At 40.4% G+C, this 20,588-nt stretch overlaps 1 protein-coding gene across 1 annotated transcript in view; it reads right to left on the bottom strand.

Annotated features, from left to right (window-relative positions):
* ITGBL1 (integrin subunit beta like 1) overlaps positions 1-20,588 on the bottom strand; it is a 225,548-nt gene that overhangs the window by 120,952 nt on the left and 84,008 nt on the right. The window contains exons 3-4 of the mRNA XM_069602441.1: positions 9,055-9,201; positions 2,604-2,726 (exon numbers count right to left, since the gene is read on the bottom strand). Coding sequence (XP_069458542.1) covers positions 2,604-2,726; positions 9,055-9,201 — 270 coding nt within the window. The remainder of the gene's footprint in view (positions 1-2,603; positions 2,727-9,054; positions 9,202-20,588) is intronic.

The raw sequence follows: 20,588 nt of genomic DNA, 5'->3' as shown, positions 1-20,588 counted from the left end.
ATTTTACGGGAATGTTGGTTGTCTGTGGTCAGAGAGTTTGCACCATGAAATTGCTTTAGCCTCAAACCAACAGAAATAATGAGTGGAAAGGTTGAGCATTAAACATTTCCTGTTCTTTCCAGGTCAATATTTATATTTACACACGCAAATAGACTTTGCTTTGGCAGTGTGTATCAGAAAACACTGGCTCCACACATGTTCCCTTCCTCTTTTTTGATCTGTGATAACTGCAAATGAAATATCAGGAAGACAAACACATCACATGTGTGGGCAGCTTTATCTAATTTCTAATCATTTTGGAACAAGCCCTTTAGCAGAACTGTCTGAGCAGCATCGAGCTTAGGTCACTGGGTGGAAAAAATGAAGGTTCTTTTCTTTGTTTGTTTTATCCTGGTTGGTGGTACAGCAAGGACACCAGAGAGAGAGATCCGAGCTGACCTAAAACAAGAGCATCTGGATGACCACAGGAATTGAAGCCTCAATTTGTTTTGTAAACAAAGCAGCAGCTTAGTGACACTTTATGGCCTTCTGGTTCCTCCCCACCCCGCTGGCTCCTGATCCTTTCAGGGAAAATACTCTTCTGAAATCACCCATTTGATATGCAGGACAGGATTCCGTGGATGGAGTCTCTTCAGATTTCAATGAAAGAATTAATTACTTATGGATAGAGAGATTAGGCCAGAGGTAAGAAGGATAAAATGTTTCGTAACAGCAGCGAAGAGTGCTCCCAAACTGAAGTGATTCTCACTGCTGTTTACTTTCCTGCCCTGTGCCAGTCTTGGTTGAAACCCTGGGCACAGAGTTGCAGAGAGGGAAGCAGAAGAGAAGGGAACTATTAATATAGTACAAGTGGTAAGAAGGGCTTTCCTTGTGGAGCTCCAAACTCCAGGGCAGGTCTCTCTGGGGAGCAATCAATCGCACAGTCTTTGGCATCAGACAGCACGTGTGGGTGTGCAGAATCACTCAGTCATGTATGGCTCTTTGCAACCCTTTGGGCTGCAGTCTTCCAGGCTCCTCTGTCCATGGGATTTTTCAGGCAAGAATACTGGAGTGGGTTGCCATTTTCTGCTCTAGGGGATCTTTCCAACACAGGGATTGAACCTATGTCTCCTGCATTGAGGCAGGTTCTTTACCCACTTGAGCCAGCAGGGTAGCTAGGCATGAGACAGACAGGAGTCTAAATTCCATTTAACCCTGGCAAGTCATTTCGGATCCTGGTAAATTATCTATTGAATAAGAAGTACTCATTGCTGCTCTTGACATTAGCAAGCTTGCAGTAATTGATACAACAGCAAAATGGATTGAGTAATGGTTGTCCATAGAAACAATCATGAAAATAGTTATCTAAGTGTGTGGGGAGGGATAGATTCCAGGCTAATAATCCAATTGGTCTTCAACGTCCCCAGTAGCACATGAGAGTATTTACAGGGTTATGGTTCAAAACGGGAAAGAAAATGAAATTAAAACATGCAATAGAGAGACTGGGAGAAAAGAGGCGAAATAAAAGCTGAGCAAAGAAGACAGATTCCACTAGGAATGCTTCAGAACCATGCAATTGGCCTGTTGCCCTTATGATCTGGCTCTTCTCTGGGAACAATCTGATTCTGCATTTTTTTTTCTTTCTTTTTTTTTATTTTTTAAAATTTTTATTTTTACTTTATTGTACTTTACAATACTGTATTGGTTTTGCCATACATTGACATGAATCCATCATGGGTGTACATGCATTTAAAGTACTAGAAAACAACAACAAAATTCTGTAAAGCAATTATCCTTCAATTAAAAAAATAATAAAAAATTAAAGGGAAAAACTCAAAAAATACTAGTCTGCTCTAAATATCATATGATATCACTTGTAAGTGGAATCTTAAAAAATGATACAAATGAATTTATTTACAAAACAGAAATAGATGCACAAACATACAAAACACACACTGTTACCAAAGGGGATACCAGGGATAAATTTGGAGTTTAGGATTAACAGATACACACTACTCTATATAAAATAAACAACAAGGACCCACTGCATAAGACAGGAAACTATATTCAATATCTTATAATAACCTATAATGGAAAAGAATCTGAAAAAGAATACATAGATGCACAAATATATCATTTGAATCACTATGCTGTACGCTTGAAACTAACACAACACTGTAAATAATACTTCCATAAAATAGTTACAAAATAAAAATTGTAAACAATTTTTCACTGGAAAAGACCCTGATGCCTGGAAAGATTCAAGGCAGGAGGAGAAGGGGACGACAGAGGATGAGATGGTTGGATGACATCACCAACTCAATGGACACGAGTTTGAGCAAACTCTGGGAGCTGGTGAAGGACAGGGAGGCCTGGCGTGCGGCAGTCCACAGGGTCGCAGAGAGTCAGACACAACTGGGTGACTGAACGATAGCAACAAAGCTTTATTAATCTGCTCTGAATGCCTTAGTCTATATTTCCTTATATGAAGTATTTTCCAAATAAACACAGGTTCAGCTTAAATGAGTAAACCTAGTACATAAACTCATAGAGATAAAAGTTCAGTGAAACAGGTGACAAAATCAAGTACTTACATCGTTTTTTTGCAAAGTTAATATACATACCTCCACAGATTTCTTCTGTTTCATCGTCTATGCATTCTCTGTCATCACACTCACAAAATTTACCATAAACAAGCCCATTTCCATCTGAATTATCACATTTACACCTGCCACAGTGACATGTACCTAGACCATTTAAAACAAAGCAAAAATTATTTGTTAAATGCACATAAATTATAATTAATGAATTTTAACCTCTCTTTCATGGATAAAGACAATTCCAATCAATTTTATATTCCTATTAGGTTTTACTGTGGGTATGATGAGATGGATAATGACATTCTTTTTTGAGATTATTGTAGCCCATTAGTCACATTTTATAGCACACAGCTATTATGATTGACCTCTAATAGTTCCATGAATGTAAATCTGAACTCCCTAAGAGCAGAGTTACATTACAAATGTCCATCCAATCAATGCATGAATGAATATCTTCTGATTACACCTGGGTCTGAGTGAACTAAAGCAGAAAATGCTAAGCTTTGTGAGAAAAGTAACCTTGCTTATCTTCCTCACCAGTTATTTATACAATGCTTTGTGCAATATTTGAGCTTATTATTTATATAATAAATGTTTGTGGCATTCATTATTAAATTTAAATAAATGAAAAAACTCAAATGTTCCTAAAACCTTCATAGCTGTAGTGTTAAAGTGATACCCAGGTCCCTACGACAAAGGGCCCAGAGTGGGTTTTCCTTACGCCTGGAGTCCTAGAGCCTCACCAGACTCTCAGGACAGCTCAGGGTGAAACAGAGGCACCAGAGCCATCTGGTCTACCGCTCTCCACATACCCAGTCAAGTGTAAAAGGATTTGACTACAACCCCTGAGAGTGAGTTCACTGACAATAAAACAGCGTTCAAAAGATACTGAGAAGTAGCATGTCCACTTGAGTAGCTTCTTTTTTAATGCTTATGTCTTAATCTTTAATTGATATTACATCCATCACCACAGAGTAACTGAGACTTTGTCATTTGCTAGAGCTCATCCTAGTCTCTGGAAATGCAACAGGTGATCGATTTAGCCATAACCTCCTCTTAAAGCTTTATATGAGTAAAAACCAAAGTGATAAAATAAATGGAGAAGTGCAGAGTGTTGCAGAAACTCACAGTAAGGGGATTTATCCCTGGTGGTCAAAGGGTCCCTGGGAAATGGCTCTTAAACTGAGAACTGAAAACCAAGAAAAAATAACAGCTAAGAGAAGTGAGATGGTGAAGAAGCCCACTTCCAGCAAGAGACAAAAGCAAAAGCTCTGCAGTAAAAGAGGAAATAACAGGGGAAAAAAGACAGCTGGTGTATAGTGGAAAATAAAGCAGAGGGCGCCGTGAATGGAAAAAAAGGCCACTAATGGTGAAGTTTATGGAAATCTAAAAGGCTGAGCACTGAAGAATTGATGCTTTCAAACTGTGGTGTTGGAGAAGACTCTTGAGAGTCCCTTGGACCGCAAGGAGATCAAATCAGTCAATCCTAAAGGAAATCAACCCTGACTATTCATTGGAAGGACTGATACTGAAGCTCCAATACTTTGGCCACCTGATGGGAAGAGCTGACTCATTGGAAAAGACCCTGATGCTGGGAAAGATTGAAAGCAAAAGGAGAAGGGGGGTGGCAGAGGATGAGATGGTTAGATAGTATCACCAACTCAATGGACACGAATTTGAGCCAACTCCAGGAGATAGTGAAGGACGGGGAGCCTAGTGTGCTGCAGTCCATGGGGTTGCAAGGAGTCAGACAAGATTTAGCAACTGAACAACAACAAAGAGGTCACATTAAAGATTTCCAACTTTCATCCAAGAATAATGAGAAGCCATTGAAATATTTCAACAAGGGAGTCATGTGATCATGACTCATTTTCACCAGGTTATTCTGGTTGTCACATGGCGAATGCATTGAAATGAGGCAAAATGGATTTGAAGGGATGTTGGTCCATCAGTCTGCAGGAAAGAAGATAGAGGCTGACCCAGGTTATGGTCATGAGTTTAGAAAAAAGGAAATACACATGGGGATATTTTCAGGAGAAAGAAAAGATGACTCGGTGACTGGTTTTGAGAGGTAAAGGATGGAAAGGAACTAAAGATATTGAAATTTGAATTGAGCTACTGAATATTGGAAATTCTCTATGTGTTGAACCAGAAGGAACATGGATTTTGGACTAAGGAAGATCTGAAGCTAAATCCAGGTCTTAATCCCCTCTAGCTATACACTTTTGAGGTCATTATTTTTATTCCTAACTCTCAAATTCCTTATCTGCAAATAATGTCTACTTCATAGAGCTACTTTGAAGAACAAGCGATAAATATATCACCCTGTCATCTTTCTAAAAACTCTATTGTGTCTAGCACATTGTAGACTTCCAGAAAATGCTGGGTTCTTTGTCTTCTCCCATTAAGACTTCGAGTACATTAGTCATATTCCCAAATATTTTCTCCAGACACATTTTATATTTATAGACCCCACTGTTTCCAGGTTTTCAACCCTCTGTGTGATTCTGTTACACGGGTCACTTCTTTCTCTCACAGTCACAAATAAATGGTAATTTCACAGAACCTGAGCTTGTTATTTTTCTTCCTTGAGAATGCCTGTGTGAATTTTACTTTTATTACATTTCATTTTCTTGGGTTTTTTTTCCCCTGAAAACTATTTTGATTTATAAAAGTTCATTTCGAATCTAATGCTACAATTCATGGGACTGTCTCATCTCTTTTTTTTCTAATTATCACCGTTCTTTTTCATTTTCACATTTATTCATGTTGTCTTTCAACCATTCACATCTCTATTCATTACATTTTCTCATTTCTTATTATAACACTGGTGAAGTTGTAGGTGCTATAGGAGATAATAAGAGGAATAAAATTAAAACGAAGTAAATCATAGATCAGGAAGAATGTGCCAGATGATTGATACTTATTACACAATGGATATATGAAACCAGATGACTCAAAGGCATTTGCAACAGATCTGTGACAAATGCTGTGAAGATAGCATGGACCTCAGGCTGGCTCCGTGAAGGAGGAAAGGCACAGCAAGGGAGTAAGTTTTGAGTTGGCACTTGGTATACAGATAGAATTTCAAGAAGAGGAGATGGAGAAAAGCCTTGTGATGCTGAAGAAAGAGTCTGAGCTAAGGAATAGGATGAAGAATCAAACAACAGTGAAGACTCCGACTTGAGTTTGGAGAAAAGTGTCTGTTAAGTATGGGATCCAGAATATTGGTCAAGAATTTTAGAATGTATCTCATGGAATACCAGGAGCACTTCCCGGCTGGGGAGAGAGGTGTACCATCATGAGGGTTACGATGCCGTCATTGTTTTCAGGGAAGATGAGAAGGCATAGTCTCTGCTTTGAATTCTACAAATCCTCCCTGACGTCCCCCACAGGCTGGCTCCCTGCAATCCACACATCTGAACCATCCCTGGGTGACGCAGGAAGTTTACAACAGTTCAGAGCCTTCCTGTCTTACTCATCAAGTGGAATTCACAACTGAGCCTCCAAGAAACGGCATATGGAAGCCCCGGCAGACGCGCCAGACTCGTGCGCTCATGCTGTGTCAAACCGTGGCTCTTTCTTGATTGCCAATTAGCTCAGTCTCTAGAATTGGTCTTCTGTCTCATGCTAGATTATTTTAGTTCTGACTTTTCATTCTGCCTAATATAGCTGGCTCTTTCTAGGATGACTCCCTGTCTTGTACACCAGCCTATATCCCTGATGTGATGGTGCCGGAGACTCGTTCTGCTCTGGCTCGGCTCTGCAGACTATGCCTTGCCATTCTGCGCCCCTCTGGAGCCACCTTCTGGGACTCCTTTGGTCCCCAGCTCCATCTCCCTCTCCCCCTGCCCTTCAGTCTTCTTCCTCACTCCATACAGCTCCTCTTCCCTTTCTGCTCCAAGCTGCTTCCTGAAAACCACACTGCGGTATGAGGGGGAAAGATCAGTAATAGCAACTCAGTTGTTGCTGTTGTCTGTTGCTAAGTCGTATCCAACTCTTAGTAACATCTTCAGTTCAGTTCAGTCACTCAGTCATGCCCAACTCTGCAACCCCAATGGACTGTAGCATGCCATGGACTGTAACATGCCAGGCTCCTCTGTCCTTCACTATTTCCCAACATTTACTCAAATTCAAGTCCATTGAGTTAGTGATGCCATCCAACCATCTCATCCTCTGCTGCTCCCTTCTCCTTTTGCCTTTAACCTTTCCCAGCATCAGGGTCTTTTCCAGTGAGTTAGCTCTTCCCATCAGGTGGCCAAAGTATTAGAGCTTCAGCTTCAGCATCATTCCTTCCAATGAATATTCAGGGTTTATTTCCTCTGGAATTGACTTGTTTGATCTCCTCGTTGTCCAAGGGACTCAGACTAACACAACTTGTGGGCAGTGGGCCTGAACTAGGCTGGTAGAAGTAGGCATTAAAGAAAGACATGTGAGGACAAGATCCCCAAAGTCAACTTGAAAGGCTAAGAAACTGAGAGGAGAGTGTGAGAGTAAAAAAGATTGTGCTGTCTGTGAACATTGTCTAAAGACACATTAAAGGAGTCTGAAGATCTATGACAACCAGACGTGACACTGCCCCTAGACTGGAACAGAGGTGGGGGCGATGCTACACAAGGCATTGCTGGGTCAGTTGGCGAAACTGGAATATGCACAGTAGATTACATAAAAATACTATATCCATGTTAAAAAATAGAGGTAAAAATATCTTAGAAATGCATTTTATACCTTATCCTATGTGTTTCATCGTAAAACAGTTCTGTAAATTTTCTCCTTTTGGATGTGTTGAGATGATGATGGAGTGAATCACATGTTTAGATTACATGGTAGTTAAAAACTTTTACTATTAAATAGCTAAATAATTCTTAGTTAAAAGAAAGAGTTAAACTAATTCTTAGGTGGCTAAAATGTATTATTAAATTTTTAATAATTTTTAAATGTATTATTATTAAAAAGAAAAAACACTGGATTTGAACATCAATCAATCCAAAAATAGACTGCAAAAAAACAAAACTGAAATTGATTTCAAAACTTATTACTGAAAGAAGTTTAGAAAGCATGGAGTTGAGAGAGAGGGAGAGAGAGAGAGAGAGAGAGAGAGAGTGTGTGTGTGTGTGTGTGTGCGCGTGTGTGTGTGTTTGGAGGGTGGGTATTGTGAACTGGAAGTAAAAACATTTTACTAAGAAGAAAGAAAAGAAGGAAGTGCTGGAGAGAAGCCAGGAGAGTGACAGCTAACACCTGACTGTCAGGACTTCCGTCCTGGTTCCTGGCTGCATCAGTCACAACTTCCCTTGGAAATAGCCCTGATTACTATTAACAAAACAGCCTACTGCCCTGAATCTACACAGAGCAATTCCTCTCAAAGACTGTGAAAAGGTCCCAGCTGTGATTGCAAAAGGAGTCCCCCAATCACAGGAACTTCAGGAGGGCAGGTATTCACGTGTCGTCAAACCCTGGCCTGGAGCACACAAAGCAAGAACTCATACCCCCAGACCTACTTAAGAAGGGGTGCCCAACCTCCGGGATCTAATGCCTGATGATCTGAGACGGAGCTGATGTAATAATAATAGAAATAAAATGCACAATAAATGCAATGTCCTTGAATCATCCCTAAACCATCCCTCCCACTGTCAGTCCTTGGAAAAAATGAAACTTGTCCCTGGTGACAAAAAGGTTGGGGACCACTGTGCTGAAGAACTACCCAGAGAACTTTAAAAACCCACTACAGTTCATAGCAGACGCCAAAGCAATGAAATCAGAGCCTCCAGTGAGGACAGGAGCATTCCCAGTTTCAACCAGGGTTGAGAATATAAACTGACTTTGAGCTTTTATGTGCTCAACTGTCAAAAAAATATTAATATTGGCTATACATCATTAAAACCCAAACCATAGTTGTTGAGTTTTATATGATTTGGGTAATTAATTTTAACAGCTCCTCTGTACATTTCTAAAAAATATAGTTTGAAATGACATCTACAAGATAGAAAAATACTTCAGTTAAATAAAACTCTTGTTGTAACTATCTTCTTCAATGGGTTTCACATCCAGGGCACCTGAAACCTCCATCAAATTTGAAAAGTTTAGTTCTATCTGATGGTAACATATGAATTCAAAGCCCCCTTGATCTATAACAGAGAACAATTAATTCAGTTTATACAAATCCTTTTTAAAAGAATTAATCCAGCATTTGAAAATATGGCTCACAGTTGACATAAAATGCTGTCAGGGGTTTTTATTCCAGAAAATATCCTGCTTGAAGGAGGCATGTGGAACAGCTGGAGAGCATCAGACTTGCCAGTCTCAGCAAGATGACATTTTTCCCAATTGATTTATCTGAATTTCATTTCAAAAAAAAAAAATACACTCAAAAGCAGTCTCACTCCAAGGTTCAACATTTCTCGACGCCTACATATTTCCATTAAGAACCCAACTTTGATGATTTCATTTGAGGATGCTCTGGGGACAGAATTCTTACCTGCATTAGAGCAGATGATGTCTTGAGAATTCTTGCACATCTGGTTACTCTTTTTCTTGGTCAGGTCACAGTTGGTTGGGTACTGGCAAGCGTCACCAAACCATCCTTCATCACACTTGCATCTGCCACAGTCACACTTACCGTGGCCTGAGAATTTAACAACATCCAGTTAGAGTTAGATTGTTCTCCAAAGAATCTCAAGAGTGATGCTGGCTCAGGAATGAACGGTAATAAATTCAAACACAAGTATATGACAGCAGCTGGCGGGGGAGAGGGGGCATAGAACACTATTTATACTCCATACAATGGACTATGTGGGCTTTATTTCCAAAATCAACTTTGATAACTCATTCTAAAAACATTAACTCATAGAGACATTAGGCTAGATAATTAACCATAGGTCTAAAAAACACATGATCAGAAAATTTAGCACCAAAAAAAGTCCACCAGGCACTTGCGCATTTAAGACACAAAAACCCAATAAAAATTGTTTCCATTTAGCTGCATTTTATAACACACAAAACCACAAACTCTAAGTAAGGAATCTTAGATAAAATTCTACTAAACATTGGCCTTATGTTTATTTGAATTTCATATGCAATAAAATTGTATATCTTCCCTGGCAGCTCAGAGGTTAAAGCGTCTGCCTCCAATGCAGGAGACCCGGGTTCAATCCCTGGGTCAGGAAGATCCCCTGGAGAAGGAAATGGTAACCCACTTCAGTATTCTTGCCTGGAGAATCCCATGGACGGAGAAGCCTGGTAGGCTACAGTCTATGGGGTCGCAGAGTCGGACACGACTGAGCGACTTCATATTAAATATATATCTCTATATATTTATAATTTTCCCACTTTGGAATAAGATTAACATGAAAAATAAGTACACATTTTGTTTCCTGATAGAAAATTTGGTTCAGGAGTCAAAAGGATAAGAGTCATAGCCATCCACCTTCACAAAAGTCTCTCAACCTTTCATTCTCTCAAATCAACATTTTGCTTTTTTTATTTTTGCAGTCATTACTTTTATCGAGACTTGTTTGAAGGAGCCAGCTAATGTTTTTATTGACTGCATATTAGACAGAAGTGCAAAACACATACAATCCTTGGTCTTTGTCCTCAAGGGATTCACAAACTGCAAAGTCAAGGTTAATATGTAAAGAGGATTGTGTTATGTTCAGCCAGAACTGTTTGTTGTATGAAGTTGAAGGATGCAGTCTACGACCTACAGAAGAGGAGAAAGACTTTCTGGACTTCTTTGACCTTTAACTGGGCTTTGAAAGGTGAGCAGAGTTTGAATGGGTTGTAGGGAGAATGAAGAAGAAGGTGCTGGTCACTCAGTCTTGTCCAACTCTTTGTGACCACATGGACTGTAGCCCACCAGGCTCCTCTGTCCATGGAATTCTTCAGGCAAGAATGCTGGAGTGGGTTGCCATTTCCTTCTCCAGGGGATCTTCCTGACCCAGGGATCGAACCCTGGTCTCCGGCACTGCAGGCAGACTCTACCATCTGAGCCAGGGAGAGGGTATTTGTATATTATTCAAGATGACAGTGCTATGTCTTAGTGCCTATTTTAGGCACTATGAATTTCTCATAGGCCACAGTGAAACGGAATCATAGATCTGAGGCCAACAGTCATTCAAGGTGGCGGCCAAAACCCACATGATGAGGTCCAGATGGTCAGTCAGAGTGGATGGCTCAAAGGCATGCCATGTGGGCATGTTGGGCAGAGCCTGGGTCTCTGATCGGCTCTGACTTTAAAACTCCTCTGCATGTGGCCCAGTCTATGTAAGGGTTTCTATTCCTGTTGCATTTTTCAAATTAATTATTCTGTTTTACAAACAACACCTTGCCTGCACCTTAATTGCAATTCATTTTATCCAGTGCATGTTACTTTGTCAAACTGACTGTATCATCTTGCATCCCTGTCTGCTCCTACACGATGCTGTCAATCTCAGCCAACTTGGTATCACTGACAAGCATAAGTGATCTCTCCCGCCAACCATCCAGTCTATTTATGAACGTATTGAGCCAAATTCTTTTTTTTTTTTTTGAGCCAAATTCTTAAAGTGGCTAAACCTCTTTCGGTGAATTAAGAATCTCGGTCACTGTAACGATTCTTTAATAATATTGGTGTATTAGGTTAAACAATGTGAAATAGCACTTTTAAAATAAATTTATTTATTTTTAATTGAAGGATAAGTGCTTTACAATATTGTGTTGCTTTCTGCCATACACCAACATGGATCACTCGTAGGTACACATAGGTCCCCCCTCTCTAGAATCTCCCTCTCACCCCATCCCACCCCTCTAGGTTGTCACAGAGCAACAGGTTTGAGCTCCCTGTTTCATACAGCAAAGAAACAGCCACTTCTATGTAAATGTCAGCTATTTTTTTATGGTTCATCCCAATAACGAAAGCCCCAAAGCAACTAGGAAGAAAATAAGAATGATTTAGAAGAAAAGGAAGCATCTAGAAAAAGAATACATCTTTTATATTGGATGGAAGATCTTAAACTCCAAACCAGGTATATATGACAGAGGTGAGTAACGGTTTGTGAGTCAAAAGTTACAGACTTTTTAAAATGGAGAAGACTTGGAAAAATAGAGGAAACATTAGGAAAATGTACAGATGATACTAAAAGGCTCATTCATCTCACAATGACTCCATAAAGCATCAGTAGAAGCTATATTTTAGGTGCTTATACCCCAAAGTTATTAGTACATGGAGGTGCAGTTTCAGAAACTTCTTCCATAAAAGGCTCTATGATAAAATAAACATGGAAAGAGACATGCTATATTCTTCTCTTAGAGTCTCATGATATATACCAGCACACCGAAGCCCATCAGAGGTGTTTTCAAGCTATTTAACTTTATTTAGATTACACAATTTTTTTATTAGGGGTCCCCTTTTCCTCACATCTTATGTTAACATCTTAAGCACACACTGCCAGCTAATGTGTTTTCACCTTTTCCTTAAGGATCTGACTGCAGGCAAAGATGACAGCCAAGGTCAGCTGTTTTTATGTTTTATCTAAACTTCATGCCCAGTAGGGTCTTCTTGATTCGCTTTCCTCCATTTAGGAAAGCGCATAGGAGTAGACTTTTTTTTTCTTTTTTTACTGTCAAAAATTACCAAGGAATAGCCTATATAACTTTATCAGGAGATAAGTGCACAATGTTTTTAGAAAGAAAAGAATCTTTAAATAAGTCCTACTCTTTGAAAGGGAAAGTGTCACTCAGTCGTGTCCGACTCTTTGCGACCCCCTGGACTGTAGCCCAGTAGGCTCTCTGTCCCTGGAATTCTCCAGGCAAGAATACTGGAGTGGGTAACCATTTCCTTCTCCGGGGATCTTCCCAACCTGGGTCTCCTGTGTTGCAGGCAGATTCTTCACCGTGAGCCACCAGGGAAGATCCTCTTTACCCAAGGTTGAAAAGAACTTTGGCCAACCTCAGGGAATGAGGCTGCTGTAGTATCAAAGCAAGGTAATCTCCATTGTAGTGTCAACAACGTGGCTTCGCCGAACATCCCGTTTGGCAAAACACCTGCTCCACTGTGTACTAGTTTGATGTAGCAGTCATCCAAAGTACCATAAACTGAAAGGCTTAAAACAACAAAAATTTCCTCGCTCTAGCACCTGCAAACTGACATGAAGGTGCCAACGGCCTGATTCCTTCTAGAGGCTCTGCCAGAGACACGCTCCCGTTCCCGTCTCCCACCTACTGGTGGCTGCCTGCAGTCCTGGTGCTTCTTGTCTGAGCAAGCTTTCCTTGCTCTGCTTCTCTCTTCATGTGGTTTTTCCTCTGCGTGTCTGTGTCTTCAAATCTTTCTCCTTATAAGTACATGGGTCACTGGATTTAGAGTCCATCAGACTTCCGGAGGACCTCATCTTAATTACATCTTCAGAGACTGTCTTCCCAAATGTCACATTCAAGTCACCAGGTGGGGGGATTTCACCCATCCTTTACTGGGGCATAATTTAATCCTCAAGAGTTGCAAGTAATAGATCCTGATTACCCTCTTTCCTACCTAGATGGAATATTTAAAAGCAGAGACATCACTTTGCCAATAAAGGTCCATTGAATTAAAGCTATGGTTTCTGTAACAGTCACATAAGGATGTGAGAGTAGGACCATAAAGAAGGCTGGGTGCAGAAGAATTTATCTTTCAAACTGTGATGCTGGAGAAGGCTCTTGAGAGTCCCTTGGACGGCAAGGAGATCAAACCATCAATCCTAAAGGAAATTAACCCTGAATATTCATTGGAAGAACTGGTGCTGAAGCTGAAGCTCCAATACTTTGGCCACCTGATGCAAAGAACCGACTCATTGGAAAAGGCCCTGGTACTGGGAAAGACTGAAGACACAAGAAGGGGATGACAGAGAAGGAGATGGTTAAACGGCATCACTGACTCAATGGATATGAGTTTGAGCAAAATCCAGGAGATGGTAAAGGACAGGGAAGCCTGGCATGGTGCAGTCCATGGGGTCACAAAGAGTCAGACACGACTTAGCCACTGAACTGAACTACATATTCACGTATAAGATGTGGTCTTTTTATTCCCTCTTAGATATGAAAATAAATGGCTAGAGCTGAGAGCAGCTGCCCCCTCCCCATTTCTATGCTATACTAGGAGGGCCTGAGAATCCCCACGGACAGCCCGGCCCAGGTCCACGTGTGTGCTTCCACAGCTCTGCTAGCCCCTCTTCTCCCCTACTCCTCCCACAATTGAAGTCCCTGATCACCCCTAGTCCCAGGACATTTGCACCACCCCAGACTAGGCGGAAAGCCACAGCAAGCTCTGGAAGACATGGGGAGATCTTCGTGGTAGAAGGTCCTGGTCCCAGTCTCCTTGGGCTAGGGGCACAGAGGTGGAATGGACTACTACTCAGCCATGAGAAAGAAGGTGATCCTGGCATTTGGAGCAACATGAAGGCAAAATGCAAAGTGAAATAAGTCAGATGGAGAAAGAGAAATAGTGCGTAATTTCACTTACACATGGAATCTGAAAATAACAAGCCAAGCAAACAAACAAGCTAAAAACCAAACTCGTACAAAAAAAAAAAAAAGAGGTTTGTACTTAACAGGGTGGGGACAGAGAATTGGATGCAGGTACAGACTTCCAGTAGTATGATGAATAAGTACCAGTCTGTCATGTACAACACGATGACCATAGTTAACATACATTGGGCTTCCCTGGTGGCTCAGATGGTAAAGAATCTGCCTCCAGTGCAGGAGACCCAGGTTCAGTCCCTGGGTTGGGAAGATCCCCTGGAGAAGGGAAACAGAAATCCCCTCCAGTATTCTTGCCTAGAGAATCCCCATGGACAGAGGAGCCTGGTGGCTACAGTCCATGGGATTGCAGAGAGTCGGACACGACTGAGTGACTAAGTGCTCGTGCACACGCGCGCACACACACACACACACACACACAATGAAGCAGTGGTCCTCAACCTTTTTGGCACTAGGTATCAATTTTGCGGAAGATAATTTTTCCACTGACCAGGGCAGGGAATGTTTTCAGGATAATTCAAGCTCATCACATTTATTGTGCACTTTATTTCTATTATTATTACATCAGGTCAACTTCAGATTATCAAGCATTAAATTCTGGAGGTTGGGGACCCTGCTGTACAGTATATTCAAAGGTTAAGGAAGTCAATCCTAAGAGTTCTCATGACAAAGAGAAAACAACATTCCCTTCTTTCTTTGTGTTTCTATGAGATGACAGATGTTAACCAAAGTTATTGTGGCTATTATTTATATGTAAATTATTACGCTGCACACTTTAAGCTTACACAATGCCATGTCAACTGTATCTTAATAAAGCTGGAAATAAATCTTGATTATTAATTACTATACCATCATTACCACTGAAAATAATTATTCATCTATAGGAGGATAGATGTTAAAAAATTATTCTCTATGCATGTCAGATACACTGCTAGAGCCACACAGTAACCTTGAAATAGACTGTTTTAATCTGAGAACTCAGTTGGCCCTGCAAATCTAACTTCTTGATGCTTAGTTGCCAAGTTGTGTCTGGCTCTTTGCAACCTCATCGACCATAGCCCACTAGGTTCCTCTGTCCATGGAATTTCCCAGGCAAGAATGCTGAAGTAGGTTGCCATTTCCTTCTCCAGGAGATATTCTTGACCCAGGGATCGACCCCTCATCTCCTGCATTGGCAGGCAGATTCTTTACACTGAGCCACCTGGAAAGCCCACAGATCTACTTGCTTTGGTCAAATAGGTAAACTTCCAAGACCAGCATTGTATCCTAATCCACTAATGTCCAGTGGATTCAAACAAGCTTATTTAATATAGACACACTCAATTTTTCTCCTGTTCTTTCCACATCTAAATTCTAAGAAAAGGATCCCTTGGCTAATTTTACAATTATTTCATGGTTTGTAATAGAAATGACTATTTTCAAGACAGCGGCACCAGTCCCTCCCTGTTTCTTTATTTAAAAAAAAAAAGACTTCTTAGATAGTTATTGCCCACTTCTATGTGAAGAATGGAAGGATTCTGCGTAGAAGGGAACTTTGCCCCAGCAATGGAAAGATCTGCTCTCTAGTCTTGCCTGGACACTAATCCACACATGACCTGGATTAGGAAAGTGGAAAAGAGGAGAGGAAAGGAAAACTAATAAGTACTGGTTTCCAGGTAGAGTGATAAGTACTTTATGCAGGCTAGTCTCTTTGGCTTCCATAAGGAGCCAGTGAGATAGATTTTGTTTCCTTGTTTTACAAATAAGAGGAACAAAGTATAATTAGCTCACTTAGCTGAAAAGTTGTGTTTTTCCTGTTACAATCAACATTATCCATCTAATTGCAATGCAGTAAACATGAGCGGTCAAACCAGTCCATCCTAAAGGAAATCAACTCTGATTACTCACTGGAAGGACAGGTGCTGAAGCTGAAGCTCCAAGACTTTGGCCACCTGATGTGAAGAACTGACTCATTGGAAAAGACCCTGATGCTGGGAAAGACTGAGGGCGAGAAGAGAACAGGGCTCAGAGGATGAGGTGGTTGCATGGCATCACTGACTCACTGGACAGGAGTTTGAGCAAACTCAGGGAGACAGTGAAGGACAGGGAAGCCTGGCACGCTGCAGTCCATGGGGTCACAGTAAGACATGACTGAGCAACTGAACAACAACAACATGGGAGCAGCTTTTTGCTCCAGGAACAGTGGTGTCAGTGAGGATCAGTGGCTTGATGACACCAGTTTAGTCTGATGTTTCCTTTCCTAACTCACATGCTCAGAACTGCATTCCTCAATACTTGTTGAAAGAATCCTAACAGCAAAATCATCAGACTTTACTACTGAAAATTAAACAATGCTAAGGCTGGCAGATTAAAGAATTCAGGAGTCTAGTTATCTGATTTCTCTAGACCTCACTGTGCTGATCCGCAAAGTTAAGAGATTGGACTGAAATCACCCCCAAGATTCCTTTCACCTTGAAAACTCCATACTACAGCCTCAGTTATCTTGTTTTTTGTTACAATAAACCAAGTTAGTCCCTTCAAACAGTGCATTCAACATATTAAATCAGGGGAGTGGTGGCGGATATTGTTACTGAATCTGTTTGCTACTGACAATATCATGAAACAAAATCCTACTTGTTACTCAAAGCACCCACTAAAATACTGTACATTACCCTGATAAGTTTATTTTTAAAGTGGGTTTGGGTTGAATACTGCTAAAATTCAGGGATTTAACATTAGAATTCTGGTAACCTGAAATAATTATACATTGTGAAACAGAAAATATAAACTATAGGAAACAATACACAATATTTTGGCAGAATCATGGGTAGTAAATTCACAAACATATAATTATACATCATATTCAAAAATTATACAAGACACTCAGACACAAGCACTAGCTTGGAAATTCGGGAAACCTAGGTGCTCATATATATTCTGCCATAGTCGGTCTTCTGATCTTCACCAGGTGAGTTAATATTCTAACATTTTAGGACTCATTTGTTCTTTGTGGTCTGGTAACTTAAACATGTACATAAATACAGTATTTCTCAAGGGATGCAGGGTATGTGTCTTTAAAGTGAAAGTCGCTCAGTCCAGTCGTGTCTGAGTCTTTGCGACCCCATGGACAATACAGTCCATGGAATTCTCCAGGCCAGAATACTGGAGTGGGTAGTTGTTCCCTTCTCCAGGGGATCTTCCCAACCCAGGGATCAAATCCAGGTCTCCCGCATTGCAGGTGGATTCCTTACCAGCTGAGCCATCAGGGAAGCCCAAAAATATTGGAGTGGGTAGCCTATCCCTTCTCCGGGGAATCTTCCCAACCCAGGAACTGAACTAGGGTCTCCTGCATTGCAGGCAGTTTCTTTATCAGTTGAGCCAACAGGGAAGCCCAAGTGTCTCTAATGGGGAATTATTAGAATTATCTCCCCTGCTCTGTCTTATCCACGTTTATCAAGAAGCTGGTGTTCCCACCCTACCCCATCATTAGAGGATGTACTATATTTCTCAGGTGTCTTGAGAAGGGAACGAGAAAGAAAGATTACTGGACCAGATGATAGAAACTTTCAGTTCTCTATTCCTCGAGCTCCAGTTCTAAGAGCTTTTTCATCAGAAACCTTTACCAAGATTCCCTCATTTCCTTCTGTAATTAAAAAAATAAAATAAAATGTACCCTCAGTTCCTTTAGTTTCTTCCTTGGCTTGCTGCTCTGTGTAGGGGTATTTTATTCAAGAGCGTCTCTTCATCTCAAGAAGCCACTCAAGTCTTGTGAAAGTCGCCCAGTCAGATCCGGCTCTTTGCAACCCCATGGACTGTAGCCTGCCAGGCTCCTCTGTCTGTGGAATTTTCCAGGCAAGAATACTGGAGTGGGTTGCCATTTCTCACTATCCACCAACAGTATTTCTTAGTTGATGGAAATGAACTTAGTCAAACTGGAATCTAAGAATCTCAGAACACTGTAACCAGACTAGGAAACTGGGAATGAGTGACATCTCCCCAGTTTTACTAGGAACAAAATGAAGCTCGATGCTCACCATCACCCACCTCCTTCTCATTTAGATAAAAGATATGTGTCAAGGAATCAGGCCAATGGAGATATGTATATATGGATCTCAATGGAGATATTTATATGTATATATGTATACATAGGTAAAACAGCTGTGAACGGGCAAGCACACGATACAGGCCACGTATATGGACATACATACATGTTTATATATGTCCATATATATACTCTTGGGTAGCTCACTCATGTATAACTGATTCACTTTGCTGTACAGCAGAAACCAATGCAATGTTGTAAATCAACTGCATGCCAACAAAAATAAATCTTAAAAAGTCAATAGGAAAAAAATTCAATAGAAATCCCCCATATAACAAAGCACACTGCCTGGGCAGTCACTGGGGAACAGATAAAATGAGTCTCCATGACTTATCTTTCTAATCATTCTGCCTAGGACACCTCCATTCCCCAAACCCTATTTTCTAGAAAATAAAACCACTTTATTTGTTCGAAAAAATACCAAGCCTTTCCCATTGGCCCTGTTGCAACTCCTAAATTCCAGTGGGCTGTGGGAAGGTTCCCCCATACAGAGCTTCTAAAATATGCCCAGAAGTGAACACTACCAGAAACATGGACTTTTAATAATCTATCTTTTTAAAAAATCTATTTTTTTAAAAAGATCTCTCCTATTGCTCCTTAAAGAAGTCTGTGCAATGGCTAAAACAAAGCTATGATCACCTCAAGGTCTTCAAGCATTACAATCAAGAGATTCCTGAGGTATTTTACCCTCAACCAACTAAAAAGAAGCAGATGGTAGCAATTTATTATTTTATTTCCTTCTCACTTACTTCAAAAATTAATAAACATTTATATGTTCAGTCCAACTTTAATGTAAATCTTCTAATAGCAAGGACTTTTCTATTAATTCAATAACCCCCTAGCGTACCTCTCCTCTAAGCTGTTCATAAAAGCGGGTACAGAATAAAATTTGTTGACAGTTTGGTTCACTTGATTGGAAAAAAAATGAAACTACTCTCTTGAAAGCAAGTAAAGCACTTTAAGTCAAGACATTTTCTACAATACAAAGATCAGTCAGCAGAAAAAAATACTTATCAGTAGTTGGCATGGAGACTAAATTGAGCTCACTACTATTCATTTTTAAAACTTTTTAGGAACTCAAGAAGTCATTTAGAAAATTGGAAAAAAAAGTAACTCATGGACAAGGTAAAATGTTTTCAAATGAGTTATCACCATTGGCTCCCTTTTAAAAAAAATTAAAATCTAGATCAGCAGACAGAAAAATTAAATTGGAAATAAAACCAGAGGGCAAAGGTGCTTTTAGGATATAACACTCTGTTACACTGTTCTGACATCCCTACTCATTTTAGGAGGAGTAAAAACTAGACACAGTTCATTTACAAGTAACTCTTATGGAAACCATATATATTGGAACAGGAGAGGCAAACTTAACTGAACAGTATGTTTAGAGGATGGAGAGGAAAGGACATTGGCTTGGACACACAACTCACTTGGCCTATGGGATGCTAGTAGATCTTTATGCAGAGGCTTTAAATATGCTCTGCACAGCTGGGCTTGACTTCTTCTCTTTTATCATCAATTGACAAGACTTGTGGAGCAGATCTGAACCAAACGTGCGACTAGTTTATGTCAACCAACTCCCACCCAAAGGTTTCCCATGTGGCTCAGTGGTGAAGAATTCATCTGCTGATACAGGCATTGCAGGAGATGCAGGTTCAATCCCTGTGTAGGGAAAGATCCCCTGGAGAAGGGAATAGCAATCCACTCTAGTATTCTGCCTAGCAAATTCCATGGACCAACTAAGAACCTGGTGGGCTACAGTCCATGGGGTCGCAAAGAGTCAAGCACAACTGAGCACACCCTCCTACCCAAACCATGGACACATGAGCACAAATAAACTATTGCTATTTGAAGTTAAAAGAAAAAACAGAAAGAAAGGAAAGATTGCCATAATAGCGTGCTCGCTTGTTTTGAAGCCATTAAAATCAAGGTGTTTTGAGAATGGGAAGAGTATGACAACAGTGGTATTAGCCTGAGCTCCAAAGAGAAGGAATATCTTCACATAAAAATATAAACAGTTTGGGAGCTTCCTTGGTGGCTCCGTGGTAAAGAATCCTCCTGCCAATGCAGGAGACGTGGGTTTGATCCCTGATCTGGGAAGATCCCACCTGGCTTGGAGCAACTAAGCCCGTGCGCTACAAGTATTGGGCCTGGTGCTCAAGAGCCCGGGAGTTATAGTTATCATCATAATCCATGATAGATAAGTTTCACCTACCATTCAGTTTCAAAATATCCCTTTTTAATCATTCTAGATAATGTATCTTGCATTCCTTTTCACATTGGTATAGAGGTATTTACTCTGGAAAATAGCTTTACCAAACCATACTAGAACACCTAAAAAAAAAAATTAAAATTCTGAGTTACAAATCACTTTAATTCGTATTATTCGGTTATCAAAATGACACAAAAAAACAGAAAACCAGTATTACCATCCTCACCTACTG

This window comes from Ovis canadensis, chromosome 10 (genome assembly GCF_042477335.2).
Source record: "Ovis canadensis isolate MfBH-ARS-UI-01 breed Bighorn chromosome 10, ARS-UI_OviCan_v2, whole genome shotgun sequence".
NCBI classification, from domain to species: domain Eukaryota; kingdom Metazoa; phylum Chordata; class Mammalia; order Artiodactyla; family Bovidae; genus Ovis; species Ovis canadensis.
This window is presented reverse-complemented; position numbering and strand designations above follow the sequence as displayed.